Genomic DNA, 25,000 nt, shown 5'->3' on the forward strand with positions numbered 1-25,000 from the left:
ACTTCAAAGCGTTTACAAATATATACATCATTTACTGACCTTTTTATAATAAAATAACATCTGTGAATTAGTATATACAACAGTTTTGTAATATGTAATTAATTAATTCAGTCATTATTAATATACTGAGATGAAGAATATCTTATTTTCAATAAGGTTGAAAGTATTTCTCATAATTCTTCTTTGTACTTTGTAAGCACTATTAATTTGAACAACCTCTTAAAGTGGATCAAATCAGTACAATGTTTAACTTCATTACTTAATCCATTCCATCATTTAATTTCACATACTAATGCTAAAGACTTAATAACAGACACCCTAGTCTTCACATTCAGCTCATTTCCCCCCTAATTCTATGCTGTGTCTGTCCCTCATTTTCCCTCCAGGACAAGGACGTGCAGTCATTCCTGGAGGAGGCCACACTGATGGACCCCAGGAGGATGTTCCAATAGCAGCAGAAGTGCACTTTTTGGAGAGCTGTATTATTTTCAGTTTTGTGCCCAAGGGACTGATTATATTTAACTCTTTACTATTATTTATACACCTATAGTGATCACAGAGACAGGTTGTTTTTGTGTTACTGTATATATTTGTTTTTCTGAAAAATCCCACTTAAAGGCCTACTGAAAGCCACTACTACCGACCACACAGTCTGATAGTTTATATATCAATGATGAAATCTTAACATTGCAACACATGCCAATACGGCCGGGTTAGCTTACTAAAGTGCAATTTTAAATTTCGCGCGAAATATCCTGCTGAAAACGTCTCGGTATGATGACGCCTGCGCGTGAATTCTAAAGTTAATGATTATTTGCACAAAAAAAAAAGTTTATCAGTTTGAACATCAACCATGTTGTCTTTGTAGCATATTCAACTGAATATGGGTTGAAAAGGATTTGCAAATCATTGTATTCCGTTTATAATTACATCACCTGAACAGTTTTTTCCCCTCGGCCATCAGGCAAATGAACAATAACTCCTAACAGCAGCTCCTTGAATTCCTTAAATCCCTTCTAAGTCTATCTGATAGCTCAGTCACAGCTCTTTTTATACCAAATATGTGTTATATGTGTTTTATGTCGCACGTTTGCACCAAGAAAAATTCCTAGTTTGTGAACCCGTTCTCAAACAATGGCAATAAAACTATTCTGATTCTGATTCTGATTCTAACACAATTTCCCAACTCATATGGAAACAGGGTTTGTACAAGTGGCTGGTTGCATCAGCTCTGCTCTTTTAATGTCTTTAATGTCCTTTGTGTTCTTTGATGTGTGCTATGGCTATGAGTTGTTTTTTCCCTTGGCCTCAGTCTGCACCCCCTCTCCATGGCCTTAGACCGATTTTTTTTTCTCAACCCCCCCCCCATTGTTTACCTGTATCTCACCTTTTTTGTAAGGGGCGCCGGAAGTTGGCAGACCCGTCAGCAATCCTGTTCTGTCTCCCTGTAATGTTTGATCCTGTTCTGTCTCCCTGTAATGCTTGTCTGATCTTGAATGGGATTGTGCTGAAAATTATTAATTTCCCCTCGGGGATTAATAAAGTATTTCTGATTCTGAAATGAAATATCGAGTCAACAACAGCTGCGGTTGCTCCTTCACACAGTGTTTTGGAAGGGAATTGCAATGCACAAGTCAGCCATCCTGGAAGAGCTACAAGTCAACCAGAGTGGAAGCAAGCTGTGAGGAACTCGCATGGCTGCCGTTTTGTGATCCCAAGATGCAAGAGCCAGGAGAGCGGAGAGCAGGTATGATGAGTTTTACAAAAAATAAAGCAGTCTTGTATAAATGTTCCAAATATAGAGTGTTTATCATCGAGCACTGAGGAGTGCTCGAGAGAAAACATAAATAGACATATGCTGATTGGCAGCAGGTGTGGACCGGCTGCCAATCAACGGCAGGTGAGGAGAAAACAGTGCTCCGCGGAACAAACAGGAAATGTAACAAAATAAGAGCACTGACAGGAAGTAATACAAAAACAAGGAAACAAACAGAAATTAAGTGACCGATCGTCACAGCAAGCTACGTGACGCCAGAGTATATTCCAACCTTCGCACACCATTGATCGGTATTGGAATCGCCAGCATTAATCCCTGATCGGAACATCCTTAATTTGTACATTTACTGACGAAAAACACGGCAGAAACCTGCAATGAGGCTACCTGGTCCGCTACCTCAATGGTTTCATGTCTGGTAAACTGAAGCTGAGGGGCAAGGCTGACTGGCTGTTCTGTTTGCCGAACATTTTCTACACCGTAACTTTCTACACTGTCCATTTAGTGTGGGGCATCATTATTCTTGCTTATCAAACTAAGTGGTATTTTGTTGGGCACTTTTTTATTTAAATACATCTTAAAGTGCTACAATACATAACAATATGTAAAACAACAAAAGTTCAGCCATTAAAACAGATTAAATACTATGACTAAAATAGTGGATTTTTATGAAAAATCTTGGTCAAAAGATTTCAGTGTGTACAAGTACTTTTTCAGCAAATTAAACAATACCACGATACTGATACTGATGTTTTATTTGTTACCTGGGACAAAGCATATTAATGAACATATAAAATGTTAATGTGCCAGATTGTAATTTCCATGTGTCGGTCCCTGGCAGGTTGATGGTATTTAACAAGGTCTATAAAAAACAAGAAAGTAAGAAAGCGCCAACATCGGACAAAAACAATACAATAAAATAGACAGACTCAGATAATTATAACCTTGATAAGAAATGTTCATATCGTCACATCCCAGCTTGTTACCTAGTCAAAATCAAGATGGCGGCGCCCTGACGGGCTTTGGCTTGCAGACGCTCATGATAGTATAGAACAATTTGGCAAAAATACCGGACAATTCTTTAAATTTCATGGCTGGCTTACAGCGGGGACACTCCGTGGTCACATACGACCGCCAGACAATTCTGGATGTGGATAGATCGGGCCGTTTTGGACTGAAAGATGCGTGTACGTTGGACCTCCTCGCTAGCATGGGGATACTACGCCGGTTACATCCAGTGGCCTTTGACGCAGCGGAGTCAAGTACCAGCGGGGACCGTCAACGGAGGACACGTAAGCGGTGTGATCGGAAGCAGAAGCGGGGATGCCGAGCGGGGCTAACAACAAAGCTAAAGGCTAATCCCCACAGAACGCCGCTTCCTTCCACCCTGCTTTCAAATATATATTATTTATATATATTTATTTATTTATAAATGCACCTTATTGCTTTTTTATCCTGCACTACCATGAGCTTATGTAACGAAATGTTGTTCTTATCTGTGCTGTAAAGTTCAAATTTGAATGACAATAAAAAGGAAGTCTAAGTCTAAGAAGTACAAACCACAGGGTTGACAATTGTAGCAAAAACAGTTTAGGTGGTGGCCTACTTAGTGTGAAAGGTTTGAATGCTGTGTTCTTACCTTTGAGAAAATGTCAGCGACCTGCTTTCGTCTGCGTTTATATCCATTAAACATCTTGATATGACTGTTAAAAGTGTTGTTTCATCGGTGCTGTACGCTCAACATGCACCCTGTACGCTTAGAAGTTAGAGCTGTGCCCTTTGCGAGGCTCAAAGACATCAAAGAAGGAGGAGTTTGTTGATTATTGTGTCGAGTTGTTAGCGCTCATGTTTTGTAACATATGAGCATCCGTGAATGAAACTTGCACAATGTAATCGTTCATTCCTGACAGAATATCACAAACTGTAATTATTTTCCAAAAGACAAAGGAGTAGTGCCTCCTGATAGAGCAACCGCAGCTGTGTTGACTAAATATTATTTTCTTGTAAAGAGTGATGACCACTACAACGTTGACATCTTTGTCTACACTGGAACTTATCGTTCAGAATCCTCAGTTTACTTTTAATGGACATTTTACTTTTAAACCAGAGGAAAGTACATTTGTGAAGATGGACTGTGCAACTTTTCTTTCGAGGCAGGGGCTCGAATTCATGCATGCGTGTACTGTATGTGTGTGTGTGTGTGTGTGTGTGTGTGTGTGTGTGTGTGTGTGTGTGTGTGTGTGTGTGTGTGTGTGTATATATATAGTGTGTATATATATATATATACACTACCGTTCAAAAGTTTGGGGTCACATTGCAATGTCCTTATTTTTGAAGGAAAAGCACTGTACTTTTCAATGAAGATAACTTTCAACTAGTCTTAACTTGAAAGAAATACACTCTATACATTGCTAATGTGGTAAATGACTATTCTAGCTGCAAATGTCTGCTTTTTGGTGCAATATCTACATAGGTGTATAGAGGCCCATTTCCAGCAACTATCACTCCAGTGTTCTAATGGTACAATGTGTTTGCTCATTGGCTCAGAAGGCTAATTGATGATTAGAAAACCCTTGTGCAATCATGTTCACACATCTGAAAACACTTTAGCTCGTTACAGAAGCTACAAAACTGACCTTCCTTTGAGCAGATTGAGTTTCTGGAGCATCACATTTGTGGGGTCAATTAAACGCTCAAAATGGCCAGAAAAGGACAACTTTCATCTGAAACTCCACAGTCTATTCTTGTTCTTAGAAATGAAGGCTATTCCACAAAATTGTTTGGGTGACCCCAAACTTTAGGGCTGCAACAACTAATCGATCAAATTCGATTATAAAAATAGTTGGCGATTAATTTAGTCATCGATTCGTTGGATCTATGCTATGCGCATGCGCTGGTTACGTATTTAAAAAAAAAAAAAAGTATTATTATAATTTTTTTTAGAAAGCTTTATTTATAAACTGCAACATTTACAAACAGCTGAGAAATAATAATCAAAATAAGTACAAAAACTGTACAAAACAGCGCCAGGGCGGCGCTGAGGTTACGTCTCATGAGGTGGCAGTAAGCCAGCCAATGATGTGTCATGTGCAGCTCACGTGACAACGCCGTCTCCTTTGCCTGGAAACAATCGAAAAATGGCGGAGAAAAACAGTACGGATAGTTCAGCGGAGAAACATATTGAGGTTATTGCTTCAATGGAGAAAAGTGTACGACCTAAGTCGTCAAAGAAGACCGTTTCCTGCAAAATGGCACGGAAGTACAACAGTTGGAGCCATGGATGAAGGGAAGAACTCACGGTACGTAACTTTTTAAGTCCATAGTCCGGGTACATTGATTGTGTCCGTCTTTGTGTGTTTTTAATATTTTGTTAACGAGGAGATTTTTTAAGGAAGCGAAGCAGCAACTGTTGTGTATTAACTTTCAGAATGTTAGGAACTTCTTGGAGAGTGCATTTTATGTGTTGTTTTGAGTCGCAACAGGCATTCATGAGCTCAGCTTTTTTGTGAGTAACGTTAACGTTATGCCTTTGTTGCAACGCGGGGCTGATAATGTGTCTCCGGCAAATTTGACTCAGTTTTGAGAGAGAAAACGCACGGTTACCAATTTTGAAATAAACGTAACGGACAGAAATATCTCAGGTTGGTTTCATAATGGATCAATGTAGCCGGGCCCAATAAAGCTATATATATCTATATAGATTTGAGTGACGCTTTAGTATAACTAAACGTTATGAAGGTGCGGGAATATTTCATGCTATTATTCAGATGCAGCCTAAAATGAATCCTTTATTATTCACAACAGAAACGTGTACATTATCTGATTCGGTTCTGATGAGCTACATTTCTGTGTTATTATTGGTGTAAATGTACATTTATTTCAGAAATTATTAATTAAGTCAACTATGTATGTATTGAGTTACATGTAAATGATGCTACTATGTATGTTCATTATATGGTTTCTCTCATTTCAGAAAGAAACAAGCCAGCATTAGTGACTTGGTACAAAGGAAGGTCTGCACACCCCAGCAAGCGGCTGCATTGACTGATGCTACCCTGAATATGTTGCTAACTGACATGAGGCCACTATCAATGGTGGAGGATGAAGGTTTTAGACAGATGATTCACGTCCTCAACCCTGGTTACACTCTTCCCTTGAGGACCCATTTTACCAAAGTGAAGGAGAGGAAGTAGGAGCAGACATTCCAAGCAGTGTAGACTGACATAAAAGCCACCCAGAGCAAAATTGCTCTCACTACTGATGTGTGGACAAGTGTAGCCACGGCAGCCTACCTTGGCAATACATGCCGTTACATTGGAGAGGAATGGAACATGAAGTCAATCTGCCTTACGACCATGGTTGGAATAGGTAGTAGCCAGGTTTGAAATTCCCCCAAGCAAAATTATTGCTATTGTGCATGACAATGGTGCACTTTATAAAAAAAACATTTTTGTAACATTTTCCTTGTTTTATTTGGCAAGTTGAAAGAATATGGTGCCAGTATGCTGGGTTTTTTCAATAAAATACTGGAAAGGATAGAAATGTAGATTGTCTCTTTTAGAATAGAATAAAATAGAATATATATTTATTGTCATTGTACAACGAAATTGCAAGAAAAATAAATAAATTAAAAAAAAAAGAAGTTTTTATCCGACTATTAATCGATTAATCGAAGTAATAATCGACAGATTAATCGATTATCAAATTAGTTGTTAGTTGCAGCCCTAATATATATCCCTTATATATATATATATATATATATATATATATATATATATATATATATATATATATATATATATATATATATATATATATATATATATATATATATAGAGGCAACTAACAACTAATTTGATAATCGATTAATCTGTCGATTATTACTTCGATTACTCGATTAATAATCGGATAAAAGAGACAAACTACATTTCTATCCTTTCCAGTATTTTATTGAAAACAAAACCAGCATACTGGCACCATACTTATTTTGATTATTGTTTCTCAGCTGTTTGTGAATGTTGCAGTTTATAAATAAAGGTTTGTAAAAAAAAAAAGAGCCTCTGCGCATAGCATAGATCCAATGAATCGATGACTAAATTAATCGGCAACTATTTTTATAATCGATTTTAATCGATTAGTTGTTGCAGCCCTAATATATATATATATATATATATATATATATATATATATATATATAGATATATATATATATATATATATATATATATATATATATATATATATATATATATATATATATATATATATATATATATATCTATATATATATATATATATATATATATATATATATATATACACTGTAAGGATGGCACCTGATGGCCATAAGACGTAACTGCACTTTTTGTCCATATAGATAAAAATAGTGTTCATGTATGAGATCTCGGGCAGCCAATTATGGCCTAAGTAATAATTAAGATTATTGTTATCAATATTGAAATCATGATTACTGATTGTTAGGTAAAACAGTGTTGGGGTGGGAACATAATACCATCATGTCATTTGTAATGTCTAATAAAAAGACTATAGATAAACGTTATCCATATATCAAAGACAAACATTACTTTGTTTTATTCTTTAATAATATAATATGTAATGTGCAATTAATTATGCCCCTGAGTTTTTATAAACATACTAACCCCATAGAAACAGCAACAAATATGTTTCTTGTCTCAAATCAAATCAATTTTTTCGCTTCCTGCCGAGCTGTATCACTCGCTGTCTCACAGTTAGTTAGAGGTGTACTGCTGAGGGTGCTTGATGACAACTCACTGAACCACAGATACTGAGTGAATGAACTACAGAGTGAACGATGGTTCAGTGACACTCACTCACTGGTCATTGGGTGCGGGCCAATCGACGTCGGCGAGTCAGGAAGGAATCATTGAAAACCGAATTTGCGTCTTGTAAGCCTGTTGTTCTCTGTCAGTGTTTTTCAACCACTGTGCCACAGATACAGTCTGGTGTGCCGTGGGAGATTATCTAATTTCACCTATTTGGGGTAAAAAATATTTTTTGCAAACCAGTAATTATAGTCTGAAAATGATGTGTTGTTGTCGAGTGTCGGTGCTGTCTAGAGCGCGGCAGAGTAACCGTGTAATACTCTTTCAAATCAGTAGGTGGCAGCAGGTAGCTAATTGCTTTGTAGATGTCGGAAACAGCGGGAGGCAGTGTGCAGGTAAAAGGGTATCTAATGCTTAAACCAATAATAAACAAAAGGTGAGTGCCCCTAAGAAAAGGCATTGAAGCTTAGGGAAGGCTATGCAGAACGAAACTAAAACTGAACTGGCTACAAAGTAAACAAAAACAGAATGCTGGACGACAGCAAAGACTTACTGTGGAGCAAAGACGGCGTCCACAATGTACATCCGAACATGACATGACAATCGACAATGTCCCCACGAAGAAGGATAAAAACAAAGTAGATGCAGGAAATATCGCTCAAAGGAAGACATGAAACTGCTACAGGAAAATACCAGAAAAAAGAGAAAAAGCCACCAAAATAGGAGTGCAAGACAAGAAGTAAAAAACTACACTCAGAAAAACAGCAAAAAACTCAAAATAAATCAGGGCGTGACAGGTGGTGACAGTACACCTACTTTGAGACAAGAGCTATATTAATGCTTGGTTGGTTATGGTTTGAATTCATATCCAACAATTGCGACAACGACTTTTTACTGTCAACTGAGTTTCGTTTTTTAATGATTTCTGCTGGTGGTGGGCCTCCGGATTTTGTCAATGCAAAAAATGTGCCTTGGCTCAAAAAAGGTTGAAAAACACTGCTCTATGTTGTATTTAGTTACTTTATTCAATATTGCACTGTTAAATCTAATCAATCTAATCTTTCGGTTTGTTTATTGCATTTAGTTTTTGTTTTGTCCAGAGAATTCACAGTTGTGAGCACTTCCTGTGGTATATGCCACCTTTTTACCAGCAACAGGCGCTGTTGCACCAATTCTGCCATCACATATGAGAGATCAGACCTGGGCAAAATACAGCCCGCGGGCCACATGCGGCCCGTTATGATTTTCAATCCAACCCGCCGGACGTTCTACATAATTTTTTTAAACATTTAACATCAAAACTGTCGCCACCATTATGATGTGCAGTGCTGTTTTTAAATTACCGAAAGTCTTGAACTATAGAAAGTATTTAAATGGTTGAAATCTGTGCTTTTGAGTGTTATAGGAGTTATTACGGTAATGTACGTCATGGCAGCTCAGACGAGGAACAGAGCAGAGTGGGCGGGGTTTGTTTCCAGAGCAGCCAGCCCGAAATGCATGTGTCAGAAACAGATGCGGAAGCAGATTTATACGTGAAAATGTATCATATTGTAGGTGTTTATTACACTTTGCATTCATTTTTTTCTCGACTTCCCTTTGGATTCCGGACTGCCCCCCTCGATCCTCGACCCCTGCTCGGACACGGACCTTGTTGTTTCTCTCCAGCCCCCCGACCGCTTGCCTGCCCACGGACTGCCTTCTCGTCTTGCCCCTTTGGTCTGACGAAGGATTCATGCAACACGCACATACAACAAACTCTGGTAACATTTACATGGTTGATTCTACACATCGTCTTGCACCTTTCACTTAGAGTAGCATACACATCCCACCCAACGTTCCCTCTAAGGTGCGCGCCTGCGCAATTGCGCACAGCTCAAGCGTCCTCTGCGCACAGCAAATATATGCCGCGCACCAAATCAAATCCCATCTGAATTCTAAACAAAATAAACACATTTATTCTGTGTAATTTTGCAATACAACTCTGAGTGACAGTGACAACAAGCGGCCCTAACGGTGTTCATCAACACCGTTCAATTGAACACCGTTCAGTTATTGTAACGTCTATCGAGATGCTTCGAGGACAGGAATTATATCGATCACTTTATTGAGCAAAACTGTTTATATTCAGCCATAACCACACCAAAAACATGAGTAAAAAACTTATAACTCGAAAAACTAGTCCTTTTCTGCCGTACAAACCAGGCCAAAACCAACTTGTCATCTGACACCAACACGCATACCACTAAGCCACTGGTGCGTTTATAGCCACACAAAAAGTCGGACAACTCAAACACCACACAAAGTTACACTTTGACTCCTCAGTCATACGTGTGCTTATTCTTCTGTCATTTATTATTAATGTTAATGTATTGATATTAATCATGGAATGCTGTTACTAGAGAAAGTTACAGGAATGCACACTTCATCCTATGCTTACATTTCATTGTGCAACATGAGGATGTTTAAGGGCAACTAAATGTGATCTCTGAAAGGGGTACAAATGATTTCCAAAGCAGGACCCCCACCCAGACATATTGTACAATACTAATCCATATCTTATGAAAAACAAGATTTCTTTTATTTTCATTACAAGTGGGCCAAATCACTAATATTACAAAATAATCTCATGAAAATGACTCCTGTCATTTGAGTGTTATTATAAAAGATTGGTTTGAGACAGGTGTGCTGCTGGTATTGCCACGTGTGATGTTGCTCACATGTGCTCCACTGAATGCTCAGGGAGTTTTTGTGTTTGCTCACACAAATGAACAATTAGAGGGAACATTGATCCCACCCATTCATTAGTATCAATAAACCTACTTAACTGATTCCTGGCATTGTGTCGTCTCCTTCCCCCGCCGTACGTAACAGTATGCGTATTAAAAAAAAGACATAAGTTCGTTATAAACAAATATATTTTTCCCCATCTTCACCGCAGTTTTTGTGTGTAACTTAATGAAAGTCACAAAACAATCCTCATTAGTGGTACACATTCTTCTGTCCTACGTTGCAATACATTATGCAAATGAGGCAATGACGTCATCTAACGACTTTAATGACAGCCAATGGCTACTTTCCTTACTGGGGAGTTGGCAACACTGGGGCGGTTATCGGAGTTATCGGGGTCTTGTTCACGAGTGTGGGAAGAGTGGATGTTGAGATGGACAGGCGGATCGGTGCGGCGTCTTCAGTAATGCGGACGCTGTATCGATCCGTTGTGGTGAGGAAGGAGCTGAGCCGGAAGGCAAAGCTCTCAATTTACCGGTCGATCTACGTTCCCATTCTCACCTATGGTCACAAGCTTTGGGTTATGGCCGAAAGGACAAGATCACGGGTACAAGCGGCCGAAATGAGCTTTCTCTGCCGGGCCTCTCCCTTTTGTTGTGGCTTGTGCAGCCCTTTGAGACACTCGTGATTTAGGGCTATATAAGTAAAAATTGATTGATTGAGATAGGGTGAGAAGCTCTGCCATCCGGGAGGAGCTCAAAATAAAGCCGCTGCTTCTCCACATGGAGAGGAGCCAGATGAGGTGGTTCGGGCATCTGGTCAGGATGCCACCCAAACGGTGTTTAGGGCACGTCCGACCGGTAGGAGGCCACGGGGAAGACCCAGGACACGTTGGGAAGACTATCTCTCCTGGCTGGCCTGGGAACGCCTCGGGAGGAGCTGGACGAAGTGGCTGGGGAGAGGGAAGTCTGGGCTTCTCTGCTTAGGCTGCTTCCCCCGCGACCCGACCTCGGATAAGTGGAAGAAGATGGATGGATGGATGGAGCGGTTATCGATCATTCTACTCCAAATCGGTAATACTATTCGTCGAGCATTTTACTGCGGTTATCGTTAATGCCGTTTATTAGAGTAAAACAACTTGCACTGAGCCTAGTCTATAAAATCCACTACACCTCCCTGATACCGAAGTACATGTCAAACTACTTCCTTAACGTAAATGACCGCCATAACCACAACACCAGGGGGAGCTCCACTAACCACGTTAAACCCAGATTCCGAACTAACAAAGGTCTTAACTCATGTCGTTGTGGCTTGTGCAGCCCTTTGAGACACTTGTGATTTAGGGCTATATAAATAAACATGGATTGATTGATTGATTCTCTTTCTATGCCACATCAATGTGGAATCAATCAATCAATCAATCAATGTTTATTTATATAGCCCTAAATCACGAGTGTCTCAAAGGGCTGTACAAGCCACAACGACATCCTCGGTACAGAGCCCACATACGGGCAAGGTTGGGAGTAGAGTAGAAAAGAAAAGAAACGGCAGATCAACTGGTCTAAAAAGGGAGTCTATTTAAAGGCTAGAGTATACAAATGAGTTTTAAGATGAGACTTAAATGCTTCTACTGAGGTAGCATCTCTAACTTTTACCGGGAGGGCATTCCATAGTATTGGAGCCCGAATAGAAAACGCTCTATAGCCCGCAGACTTTTTTTGGGCTCTGGGAATCACTAATAAGCCGGAGTTCTTTGAACGCAGATTTCTTGCCGGGACATATGGTACAATACAATCGGCAAGATAGGCAGGAGCTAGACCGTGTAGTATTTTATACGTAAGTAGTAAAACCTTAAAGTCGCATCTTAGGTGCACAGGAAGCCAGTGCAAGTGAGCCAGTATAGGCGTAATATGATCAAACTTTCTTGTTTTTGTCAAAAGTCTAGCAGCCGCATTTTGTACCAACTGTAATATTTTAATGCTAGACATAGGGAGGCCCGAAAATAAAACGTTACAGTAATCGAAACGAGACGTAACGAACGCATGGATAATGATCTCAGCATCGCTTGTGGACAAAATGGAACGGAATTTAGCGATATTACGGAGATGAAAAAAGGCCGTTTTAGTAACACTCTTAATGTGTGACTCAAACGAGAGAGTTGGGTGGAAGATAATACCCAGATTCTTTATCGAGTCGCCTTGTTTAATTGTTTGGTTGTCAAATGTTAAGGTGGTATTATTAAATAGATGTTGGTGTTGAGCAGGACCGATAATCAGCATTTCCGTTTTCTTAGCGTTGAGTTGCAAAAAGCTAGCGGACATCCATTGTTTAATTTCATTAAGACACGCCTCCAGCTGACTACAATCCGGCGTGTTGGTCAGCTTTAGGGGCATGTAGAGTTGGGTGTCATCAGCATAACAGTGAAAGCTAACACCGTATTTGCGTATGATGTCACCTAGCGGCAGCATGTAAATACTAAAGAGTGCAGGGCCAAGAACCGAACCCTGGGGAACTCCGCACGTTACCTTAACATAGTCCGAGGTCACATTGTTACGGGAGACACACTGCATCCTGTCAGTAAGATAAGAGTTAAACCAAGACAAGGCTAAGTCTGACATACCAATACGCGTTTTGATACGCTCTAATAAAATATTATGATCAACAGTATCGAAAGCGGCGCTAAGATCAAGAAGCAGCAACATAGATGACGCATCAGAATCCATCGTTAGCAATAGATCATTAGTCATTTTTGGGAATGCGCTCCCAACAGGTATAAAAGAAAGGGCATCTCTATCCTCCTTCAAAACCGCAATAAAAGTTCACCTCCAGGCAGCTACAACCCTAAACTAACACCCTCCCCGGATTGCTAATAATCAAATGTAAACAATCAAATGCAGATACTTTTTTTTATGCCTTCTGATCTCTCTCTCTCTCTCTCTCTCCACTACTTGCTGTCCATATCCTACCCCCCCCCTCCACACCCCTGATTGTAAATAATGTAAATAATTCAATGTGATTATCTTGTGTGATGACTGTATTATGATGATAGTATATATGATAGTATATATCTGTATCATGAATCAATTTAAGTGGACCCCGACTTAAACAAGTTGAAAAACTTATTCGGGTGTGACCATTTAGTGGTCAATTGTACGGAATATGTACTTCACTGTGCAACCTCAATCAATCAATCAATCGTCACAGCCCTACTCTATTGTTAATAATAATAACTCAGTATTCTTGCACAGACGGAAACATGGCTGCCAATGTGTGGCACGACCATCACACATTCCTTCACATTCGAGCCAAACATCATCGATTCCGGTGTAGTTCAGAGAAAAGTACTTACGGGTGTGATGGACGGTGACTGATTGGTGTAGTAGCCGACAAACTCCACATCCAAGTCGTCGTCTTCACTATCTGAGCTGACGATGATAACAGTCTTCATTGCACTTTCTCTTTCTCTTTAACACCATGGATGCTGCTCGCCTTCTGGGTTTTCGGCAGCAAATTAAAAAAAATGATACAAACAGCCTACTAAATTAACATTTCCGGTAAAGAAGTGGAACTCTAATGTCAACATAAAAAAGTAAAATATATTAATAGCTTAAATATAAGCTTCTCAGCAATGATTGGTATATAAATAGGCTAAATGGCGCCCATATTTGATCAAACAAATCATCTTATCAGCAGTCTTGTGTTTACGTCTCTCTTCTTCTTTGGTATTACTTCTTCGCCTCTAACAGGAACGCGAAAAGCGGTCATAAAAGTGTATACTGACATCTACTGTATCGGAAGGTGTAACTACATCAAAAAATAAATGGCAGATAGTTTTTTTTTATTTGCAGAAACTTTATATATATATATATATATATACCTGTATATATATGTCTTGTAAATGGGATTTGTTATATATTGTATATATTATATAATGTATATATAATATGTAAATATTACACATATTTTATATTGCTACTATGGTACATTTTTAGTCTACTTTATACCTTTTGTTTTCACCCTCTTTTTGTGCCCTTGTGTGCATTATCCTTTCCATCCTTTGTAACTGAGCTACTGTGCGGAACAATTTCCCTTGTGGATCATTGAATGTTGTCTAAGTCTAATATATATATATATATATATATATATATATATATATATATATATATATATATATATATATATATATATATATATATATATATATATATTTATCTTCAGTGGATGGTTTATTTATTTATTTTGTGCCAGTCTTAGAATTTTTCCCTTCATATCCATGTATTATTTATTATTTTATTTTTTAAAATAATTTAGGTATTATTATAGTATGTGTATTATTATTATTACAGTAAATAGTATTATTATTATAGTATAGTATGATTATTTTATGTAGTTCATTATTGTATATATATATATATATATATATATATATATATATATATATATATATATATATATATATATATATATATATATATATATATATATATATATATATATATATATATATATATATATATATATATCTTCAGTGGATGGTTTATTTATTTAAAAAAAATGTTGTGCCCGTCTTAGGATTTTCCCCTTCATTTCCATGTATTTTTAAAATTATTTTATTTTTTTAAAATAATTTAGGTATTATTTTAGTATATGTATATGTATTATTATTATTATTACAGTAAATAGTATTGTTATAGTATAATATGATTATTTTAAGTAATTCATATGTATATATATATATATATATATATATATATATATATATATATATATATATATATACATTTATCTTCAGTGGATGTTTTTTTTGTTGTTTTTTTTGTGCCAGTCTTAGAATTTTTCCCTTCATTTCCATGTATTTTTTAATTATTTGATTTTTTTAAATAATTTAGGTATTATTATAGTATATGTATTATTATTATTATTATTACAGTAAATAGTATTATATAGTATAGTATGATTATTTTAAGTAGTTCATATGCACACACACACATATATATATATATATATATATATATATATATATATATATATATATATATATATATATATATATATATATATATATATATATATATATATATAACAAAAAGAAGGTCCTGGGTTCGATTCTCGGGCTCGGAGTCATTCTGTGTGGAGTTTGCATGTTCTCCTCGTGACTGAGTGGGTTCCCTCAGGGTAGTCCGGCTTCCTCCCACCTCCAAAGACATGCACCTGGGCATAGGTGAGGTGGCGACTTGTCTAGGGGGCAGAGGTGGGACCAAGTCATTGCTTTGCAAGTCACAAGTAAGTCTCAAGTCTTTGCCCTCAAGTCTCGAGTCAAGTCCCGAGTCAAGACAGGCAAGTCCCGAGTCAAGTCCAAAGTCAAGACTAGAAAGTCTCAAGTCAAGTCCCAAGTCCTGCATTTTGAGTTTCGAGTCCTTTCAAGTCCTTTTAACCACAGACTAATATTTTTACACAGATTGTGTATGCTTTTAAAACGCTGTATTTATTTAAAAAAACAAGTGCATTTGAAATTGCAGGAAAAAAAATGGTGCTGACATTGCAATTCATAATAGCACTATTAACCAGTCATTTTAATAGTTTAAACAATTTTAAACATTTAACTCATTCCTTTACAGAATAAACACATTTGCAAAAACAAACATTAACATACTATTGGTTGTATTTTATGAAAATAACATTACCACAAAGTTGAGAAGGAGCAAAGATCTTCAATATTTGTATGTGAGAATCACAAATAAATCTTCTGGGGGAGGATGACACCCCTACAGGGGTTTGGTTTACAAACTTTCAGCCCCACCTAAAACAAAATTCACCAGCCGCCACTGATTATGATGCATTCTCATTTTAGGCAAAGTATAAGACAATACTTTCTTAACAGTATAATTGTAACCAGGAATAAGTCTTCAAGTAACAATATTCAAATACTAACATTGTTGGGTAAGACAGCATTTGGTTTTATTCTGAATCCAGTGAAACAGATTGGTGGTTTTAGCTGATATAAAGACTTTCAGGTGTTTATATATGTTTAAGTATTTGGCAGACGCTTTTATCCAAAGCGACATACATAAAAAATAGATATAAAACAATCACTGTAAACATTATCATTTAAGGGAAGAATGTAATACAAAATATCAATACAAAGTGTCAAGACAGAATAAACTCTCTGCTGCTGCAGCAACAGAGTTACAGTCTATAGGTCCCTAAAATATATAGATATCTAATGTATTCATACATTGTTTATGTAGGATATACGCATGTATATATAATCTAATCATATTGTTTCTTCAATTTAAAAATAGCTGACCGTTTTTTTCCCCCTTCTCTGGGATTATATTCCCAGTTTTGATCTCGGACGTCTGGTCATTTATAGCGTATAAGAATATTATATTACTGTTAAGCAAACTATGAATAATAAAAACGCCAAAACATGTGTCCGTTATTATAGCTACACGTATGACAAAAAAACGCGTGAAAATCAGTGGTATTCAGTGAGGTAAGATGAATTAAATTTGCCTGCCAAATGAATTGCACTGAGTGGAGCGGATCACCACTCCAAGATGGCGGCTCCGCGTCTCGTCTGCGCCAGTAGGCAGTAGCGCTCAATGCTGCGTACCCTTATAAGATGTCTATGGTTATGACGTTAGCAGTGAGTTTACAGCCTCACTGATTTAACTACACAGCAAATAAAAGTCATGTTACTTAGCCAATAAACGTTATCTTACATTCACAACTTACCCTTCTTTGTGCAACTTCAAATGTCGAACGAAGTTGGAAGTTGTTGCGTCTCCGTCTGTAATATTCGAACTGCGTGATTTGCATACGGCAATTCGTTTTTTGTTGACCAAGTCGTAGTTTTTATACCCGAACGAAACCAACTTTGGCATAATTGTTTCTCACTGCCGCATTGTTTGACAAATCATGTTCGGTGGTTGTCCTGCAATTGGATTGGATGAGAGCTGTGGGATGAAAACAACGTAGATTTAATTTGATTGGCTGTTGTACTGACAGCACACACGCTGACAAGCAGCACACACGCTTATAGACACAGACGTATAAAATGAAAGATACGGAGCGCTCCCAAATAACTTTTTAAGGTTTGGGTTTTGGGGAAAGTAGCAAGTCATGTCAAGTCAAAAGCCTCAAGTCCAAGTGAAGTCACAAGTCATTGATGTTAAAGTCTAAGTCGAGTTGCAAGTCTCTTTACATTTTGTCAAGTCGAGTCTAAAGTCATCAAATTCATGACTCGAGTCTGACTCGAGTCCAAGTCATGTGACTCGAGTCCACACCTCTGCTAGGGGGTACTGCGCCTTCCACCCGAGTGAAGCTGAGATAGGCTCCAGCGACCCCCCAGCCACCCCTAAAAGGACAAGCGGTAGAAAATGGATGGATGGAGATCTGTATATATATATATATATATATATATATATATATATATATATATATATATATATATATATATATATATATATATATATATATATATATATATATATATATATATATATATATATATATATATATATATATATATATATATATATGCAGAATACACATATATATAAACACAATACAATAGTTTCAAATATGTATCTTTTATTTCATTATTTTCATTCCCATGATTGTGTAGGGTCATTGTGATTCATCATGTCATATAGCTCACTGCCACTTGAGGAGGCTCACGCTTTGCAGTAAATTAAATGTTGAGGCTCAATGTTTTCAGCACTGTGCAACCTATTAGAATTCATAACAAGATGTAAAACAAGAATACATGTAGTTAAATAACCTTTTTGAATGTGTCATTTTAATTTCATACAATATTCTGTCTGTTTGCTACGCATTAGTCTTTTTCATACCAACGCTGGCAAGAACCAAACTCCCTTAGAATCTAAACTGAATAAAGACAAAGTATTAAATAGTTGACAATTTTTCGATCATTCATTTCATTCATTTATTCATTTTTTGACATACAAAAAAAGTACAAGATAGACAACACATAGTAATATTAATTAATAAAGTGCAAAAGGTAATGTACAGTATGTAAGCATGATGATCCAGATTTGCCTGAAAGGGAGTGAGAATAAGATAATTTATTAGTAATCCCACCCCCAGTTCTCCATTTAGTGATTAATACATTGAGCTTCACTGTTACAATGTTCAAGGATTATAATACAAATGTGGTATCATGGTGGCCTTACCACAGGTAACAAGAATTATTACACTGTAACAATCATTTGTATCAACAATGTAGGAATAATGAATATACCAATAATGGTAATAGACAACATAGCAATAATAATAATAGACAACATAGCAATAATGGTAATAGACAACATAGCAATAATGGTAATAGACAACATAGCAAAAATGGTAATAGACAACATAGCAATAATGGTAATGACAACATAGCAATAATGGTAATAGACAACATAGCAATAATGGTAATAGACAACATAGCAATAATAATAATAGACAACATAGCAATAATGGTAATAGACAACATAGCAATAATGGTAATAGACAACATAGCAAAAATGGTAATAGACAACATAGCAATAATGGTAATGACAACATAGCAATAATGGTAATAGACAACATAGCAATAATGGTAATAGACAACATAGCAATAATGGTAATAGACAACATAGCAATAATGGTAATAGACAACATAGCAATAATGGTAATAGACAACATAGCAAAAATGGTAATAGACAACATAGCAATAATGGTAATAGACAACATAGCAATATGGTAATAGACAACATAGCAATAATGGTAATAGACAACATAGCAACAATGGTAATAGACAACATAGCAATAATGGTAATAGACAACATAGCAATAATGGTAATAGACAACATAGCAACAATGGTAATAGACAAAATAGCAATAATGGTAATAGACAACATAGCAATAATGGTAATAGACAACATAGCAATAATGGTAATAGACAACATAGCAACAATGGTAATAGACAACATAGCAATAATGGTAATAGACAACATAGCAACAATGGTAATAGACAACATAGCAATAATGGTAATAGACAACATAGCAACAATGGTAATAGACAACATAGCAATGATGGTAATAGACAACATAGCAACAATGGTAATAGACAACATAGCAATAATGGTAATAGACAAAATAGCAACAATGGTAATAGACAACATAGCAATAATGGTAATAGACAACATAGCAATAATGGTAATAGACAACATAGCAATAATGGTAATAGACAACATAGCAACAATGGTAATAGACAACATAGCAATAATGGTAATAGACAAAATAGCAACAATGGTAATAGACAACATAGCAATAATGGTAATAGACAACATAGCAATAATGGTAATAGACAACATAGCAATAATGGTAATAGACAACATAGCAATAATGGTAATAGACGACATAGCAATAATGGTAATAGACAACATAGCAATAATGGTAATAGACAACATAGCAACAATGGTAATAGACAACATAGCAATAATGGTAATAGACAACATAGCAATAATGGTAATAGACAACATAGCAACAATGGTAATAGACAACATAGCAATAATGGTAATAGACAACATAGCAATAATGGTAATAGACAACATAGCAATAATGGTAATAGACAACATAGCAACAATGGTAATAGACAACATAGCAACAATGGTAATAGACAACATAGCAACAATGGTAATAGACAACATAGCAATAATGGTAATAGACAACATAGCAACAATGGTAATAGACAACATAGCAATGATGGTAATAGACAACATAGCAACAATGGTAATAGACAACATAGCAATAATGGTAATAGACAAAATAGCAACAATGGTAATAGACAACATAGCAATAATGGTAATAGACAACATAGCAATAATGGTAATAGACAACATAGCAATAATGGTAATAGACAACATAGCAACAATGGTAATAGACAACATAGCAACAATGGTAATAGACAACATAGCAATAATGGTAATAGACAAAATAGCAACAATGGTAATAGACAACATAGCAATAATGGTAATAGACAACATAGCAATAATGGTAATAGACAACATAGCAATAATGGTAATAGACAACATAGCAACAATGGTAATAGACAACATAGCAACAATGGTAATAGACAACATAGCAATAATGGTAATAGACAACATAGCAATAATGGTAATAGACAACATAGCAATAATGGTAATAAACAACATAGCAACAATGGTAATAGACAACATAGCAATAATGGTAATAGACAACATAGCAACAATGGTAAGGAAACATTGAGCACATGTTAACACTTTGAGACAGAGTACAACAGCAAGTCAAATTAAAGACCCTCATCTCTATATTTGAACCAGACTCCATGTTTGTATAATAGTTTAAATTGATTAATAGTTTGTTGTTGCTTGTGTTGTAAGTCCAGTTTGTTCCAGAGTTTTACTCCGCATACACACACACAAAAACAATGAACAGTAAACAGATGGAATGACCTAAAAACATTTGCTAGAGTAAAAAAACCAAAACGACAAAAGACCCGAGGTGTTTTACTACCTGTTTTCCCACGATAAGCATAATCAAAATGTGTGTGTATTATAAAGTCTACTCGTTTAATAAAAGGCGACTGCAAAATATCTTTGTCTTTGTTGTATGATGTAGTTTGTCAAACAGATGTGTTATTGCAAAGAACTCCATCCATTCATTTTCTACCGCTTGTCCCTTTCGGGGTATATATATATATATATATATATATATATATATATATATATATATATATATATATATATATATATATATATATATATATATATATATATATATATATATATATATATATATATATATATATATATATATATATATATATATATATATATATATATATCCACATATATATATATATATATATATATATACACATATATATATATATATATATATATACATATATATATATATATATATACATATACTGTATATATACATATATATATATATACACACATTTATGTATACACATATATATATACACACATACTGTATATATATATATATATATATATATATATATATATATATATATATATATATATATATATATATATATATATATATGTAGCTGAGATAGGCTCCAGCGCCCCCCGCGACCCCAAAGGGAATAAGCGGTAGAAAATGGATGGATGGATATATATATATATATATATATATATATATATATATATATATATATATATATATATATATATATATATATATATATATATATATACACACACACATATATACATATATATATATATATATATATATATATATATATATATATATATATATATATATATATATATATATATATATATATACACACACACATATACATATACATATATATATACATATATATATATATATATATATATATATATATATATATATATATACACACAATATGTGTGTGTGTGTGTATATATATATATATATATATATATATATATATATATATATATATATATATATATATATATATATATATATATATATATATACATATATATATATATATATATATATATATATATATATATATATATATATATATATATATATATATATATACATATATATATATATATATATATATATATATATATATATATATATATATATATATATATATATATATATATATATATATATATATATATATATATATATATATATATATATATATATATGTATAGACCTTCCAGAATACTCTGCGGCAATGTCAGCTGCTTTATGGTGTATAAGGTGGTAATGGCTGTGTGGGTGCATCTGTACTTTATGTAGTGGAAATCATCCTCCACTCAAATATACCTTTGGTAAACAAGCCCGTGCCTCCATTTTGTGCTGTTGACAGGTGTTTATTGCTTGTGAGAAAACAATGCCTTGCAAACATGTGCAGGACGATGCAATCTGCTTTAAATCAAACAAAAAGACAAAAGCAAAACACTTGTGGAGGTAATGTTATGTTTTTTTTGTTTTTAAGCTGTTTTTGCAGAGTCCAACTTGTAAGATGTTCACACCTGGACTTGCTTTGCACAATGTTGCACACCCGCCAACATGGAGTTAACAGTGAAGGACGCACGTAGCGCCACTTAGTCCGTGTTCAAGTGCAATGTTATTGCTAATCATCAACATCTGCAAGCGGGATTAAATGTTGGCGTTGATCAGCTGGACTGAGTGGCAGTCTCTCTTCAGGGTGAAACTAGCCACATTCAACTTCAGTATCTCGGAGGCGTTTGTCAGCAGGTGATAAGAGTGCTGAGGAGCTTTATGTGCACATGCAGACCTCTCCGCTCTGAAGCAGTCTAAAAAAAGGTAAGTAATTTTGCAAAGCACTTCACAGTAGGTACGATTGTTTAACAGACGTCAGCCTGTGTGGCTGTGCAATAATGCGTTGTGTAAACCGCATTTAGACTTAGACAAACTTTATCGAGCCACAAGGGAAATTGTTCCACACAGTAGCTCAGTTACAAGGATGGAAAGGGTAAGGATAGAAAGGATAATGCAAGTATAAAGTAGACTAAAAATGTACCATAGTAGCAATATAAAATATAACATATATGTAATATTTACATATTATATATACAGTTTATAGTATATACTGATATATTATATTATTTTCCTTTTAACAACACTCAGTAAAGGTTTGGGAACTGAGGAGACACATTTTTGAAGCTTCTCAGGTGGAATTCTTTCCCATTCTTGCTTGATGTACAGCTTAAGTTGTTCAACAGTCCGGGGGTCTCCCTTCTGCTATTTTAGGTGCCACACATTTTCAATGGGAGACAGGTCTGGACTACAGGCAGGCCAGTCTAGTACCCGCACTCTTTTACTATGAAGCCACGTTGATGTAACAGCATTGTCTTGCTCAAATAAGCAGGGGCGTCCATGGTAACTTTGCTTGGATGGCAACATATGTTGCTCCAAAAGCTGTATGTACCTTTCAGCATTAATGGTGCCTTCACAGATGTGTAAGTTACCCATGTCTTGGGCACTAATACACCCCCATACCATCACACATGCTGCCTTTTACACTTTGCGCCTAGAACAATCCGGATGGTTCTTTTCCTCTTTGACGTCCACAGTTTCCAAAAACAATTTGAAATATGGACTCGTCAGACCACAGCACACTTTTCCACTTTGTATCAGTCCATCTTGGATGAGCTCAGGCCCAGCGAAGCCGACTGCGTTTCTGGGTGTTGTTGATAAACGGTTTTCGCCTTGCATAGGAGAGTTTTAACTTGCACTTACAGATGTAGCGACCAACTGTAGTTACTGACAGTGGGTTTCTGAAGTGTTCCTGAGCCCATGTGGTGATATCCTTTACACACTGATTGTTGATGCAGTACAGCCTGAGGGATGGAAGGTCACGGGCTTAGCTGCTTAAGTGCAGTGATTTCTCCACATTCTCTGAACCCTTTGATGATATTACGGAGCGTAGATGGTGAAATCCCTAAATTCCTTGCAATAGCTGCTTGAGAAAGGTTTTTCTTAAACTGTTCAACAATTTGCTCAGGCATTTGTTGACAAAGTGGTGACCCTCGCCCCATCCTTGTTTGTGAATGACTGAGCATTTCATGGAATCTACTTTTATACCCAATCATGGCACCCACCTGTTCCCAATTAGCCTGTTCACCTGTGGGATGTTCCAAATAAGTGTTTGATGAGCATTCCTCAACTTTATCAGTATTTATTGCCACCTTTCCCAACTTCTTTGTCACGTGTTGCTGCCATCAAATTCTAAAGTTAATGATTATTTGCAAAAAAAAAAAAAAGTTTATGAGTTTGAACATCAAATATGTTGTCTTTGTAGCATATTCAACTGAATATGGCTTGAAAAGGATTTGCAAATCATTGTATTCCGTTTATATTTACATCTAACACCATTTCCCAACTCATATGGAAACGGGGTTTGTATATCTATTGCCATTATTTCCTAATGGGGAAAACAGTTCAAAAATCACAACACATTGTCCAAGAATTGGATTGTGTTGGACCTGTACCACTATGAGTAACACCTTTGAATTAGAGATGTCCGATAATATAGGTCTGCCGATATTATCGGCCGATAAATGCGTTAAAATGTAATATCGGAAATGATCGGTATCGTTTTTTTTATTATGAGTATCGTTTTTTATTTTTTTATTTTTTATTTTTATTAAATCCACATAAAAAACACAAGATACACTTACAATTAGTGCACCAACCCAAAAAACCTCCCTCCCCCATTTACACTCATTCACACAAAAGGGTTGTTTCTTTCTGTTATTAATATTCTGGTTCCTACATTATATATCAATATATATCAATACAGTCTGCTAGGAATACAGTCCGTAAGCATTATATATCAATATATATCAATACAGTCTGCAAGGGATACAGTCCGTAAGCATTATATATCAATATATATCAATACAGTCTGCAAGGGATACAGTCCGTAAGCATTATATATCAATATATATCAATACAGTCTGCAAGGGATACAGTCCGTAAGCACACATGATTGTGCGTGCTGCTGCTCCACTAATAATACTAACCTTTAACAGTTAATTTTACACATTTTCATTAATTACTAGTTTCTATGTAACTGTTTTTATATTGTTTTACTTTCTTTTTTATTCAAAAAAATGTTTTTAATTTATTTATCTTATTTTATTTG

The 25,000-nt window shown here is 35.6% G+C and overlaps 1 protein-coding gene across 2 annotated transcripts in view; it reads right to left on the minus strand.

Annotated features, from left to right (window-relative positions):
* The window catches only part of simc1 (SUMO interacting motifs containing 1), a 31,250-nt gene extending 17,215 nt beyond the window's left edge, over positions 1-14,035 (minus strand). Inside the window, exon 1 of one of the 2 annotated variants that reach the window (XM_062043810.1) lies at positions 3,414-3,542. In XM_062043810.1, the coding sequence (XP_061899794.1) occupies positions 3,414-3,467 (54 nt within the window). In that variant the 5' untranslated portion in view covers positions 3,468-3,542. Of the gene's footprint in view, positions 1-3,413; positions 3,543-13,654 lie in introns of those variants that run through there. The other variant, XM_062043809.1, reaches the window with a different exon arrangement.
* Positions 14,036-25,000: the final 10,965 nt, after the last annotated feature.

Source organism: Entelurus aequoreus, linkage group LG04 (genome assembly GCF_033978785.1).
Source record: "Entelurus aequoreus isolate RoL-2023_Sb linkage group LG04, RoL_Eaeq_v1.1, whole genome shotgun sequence".
Lineage (NCBI taxonomy): Eukaryota > Metazoa > Chordata > Actinopteri > Syngnathiformes > Syngnathidae > Entelurus > Entelurus aequoreus.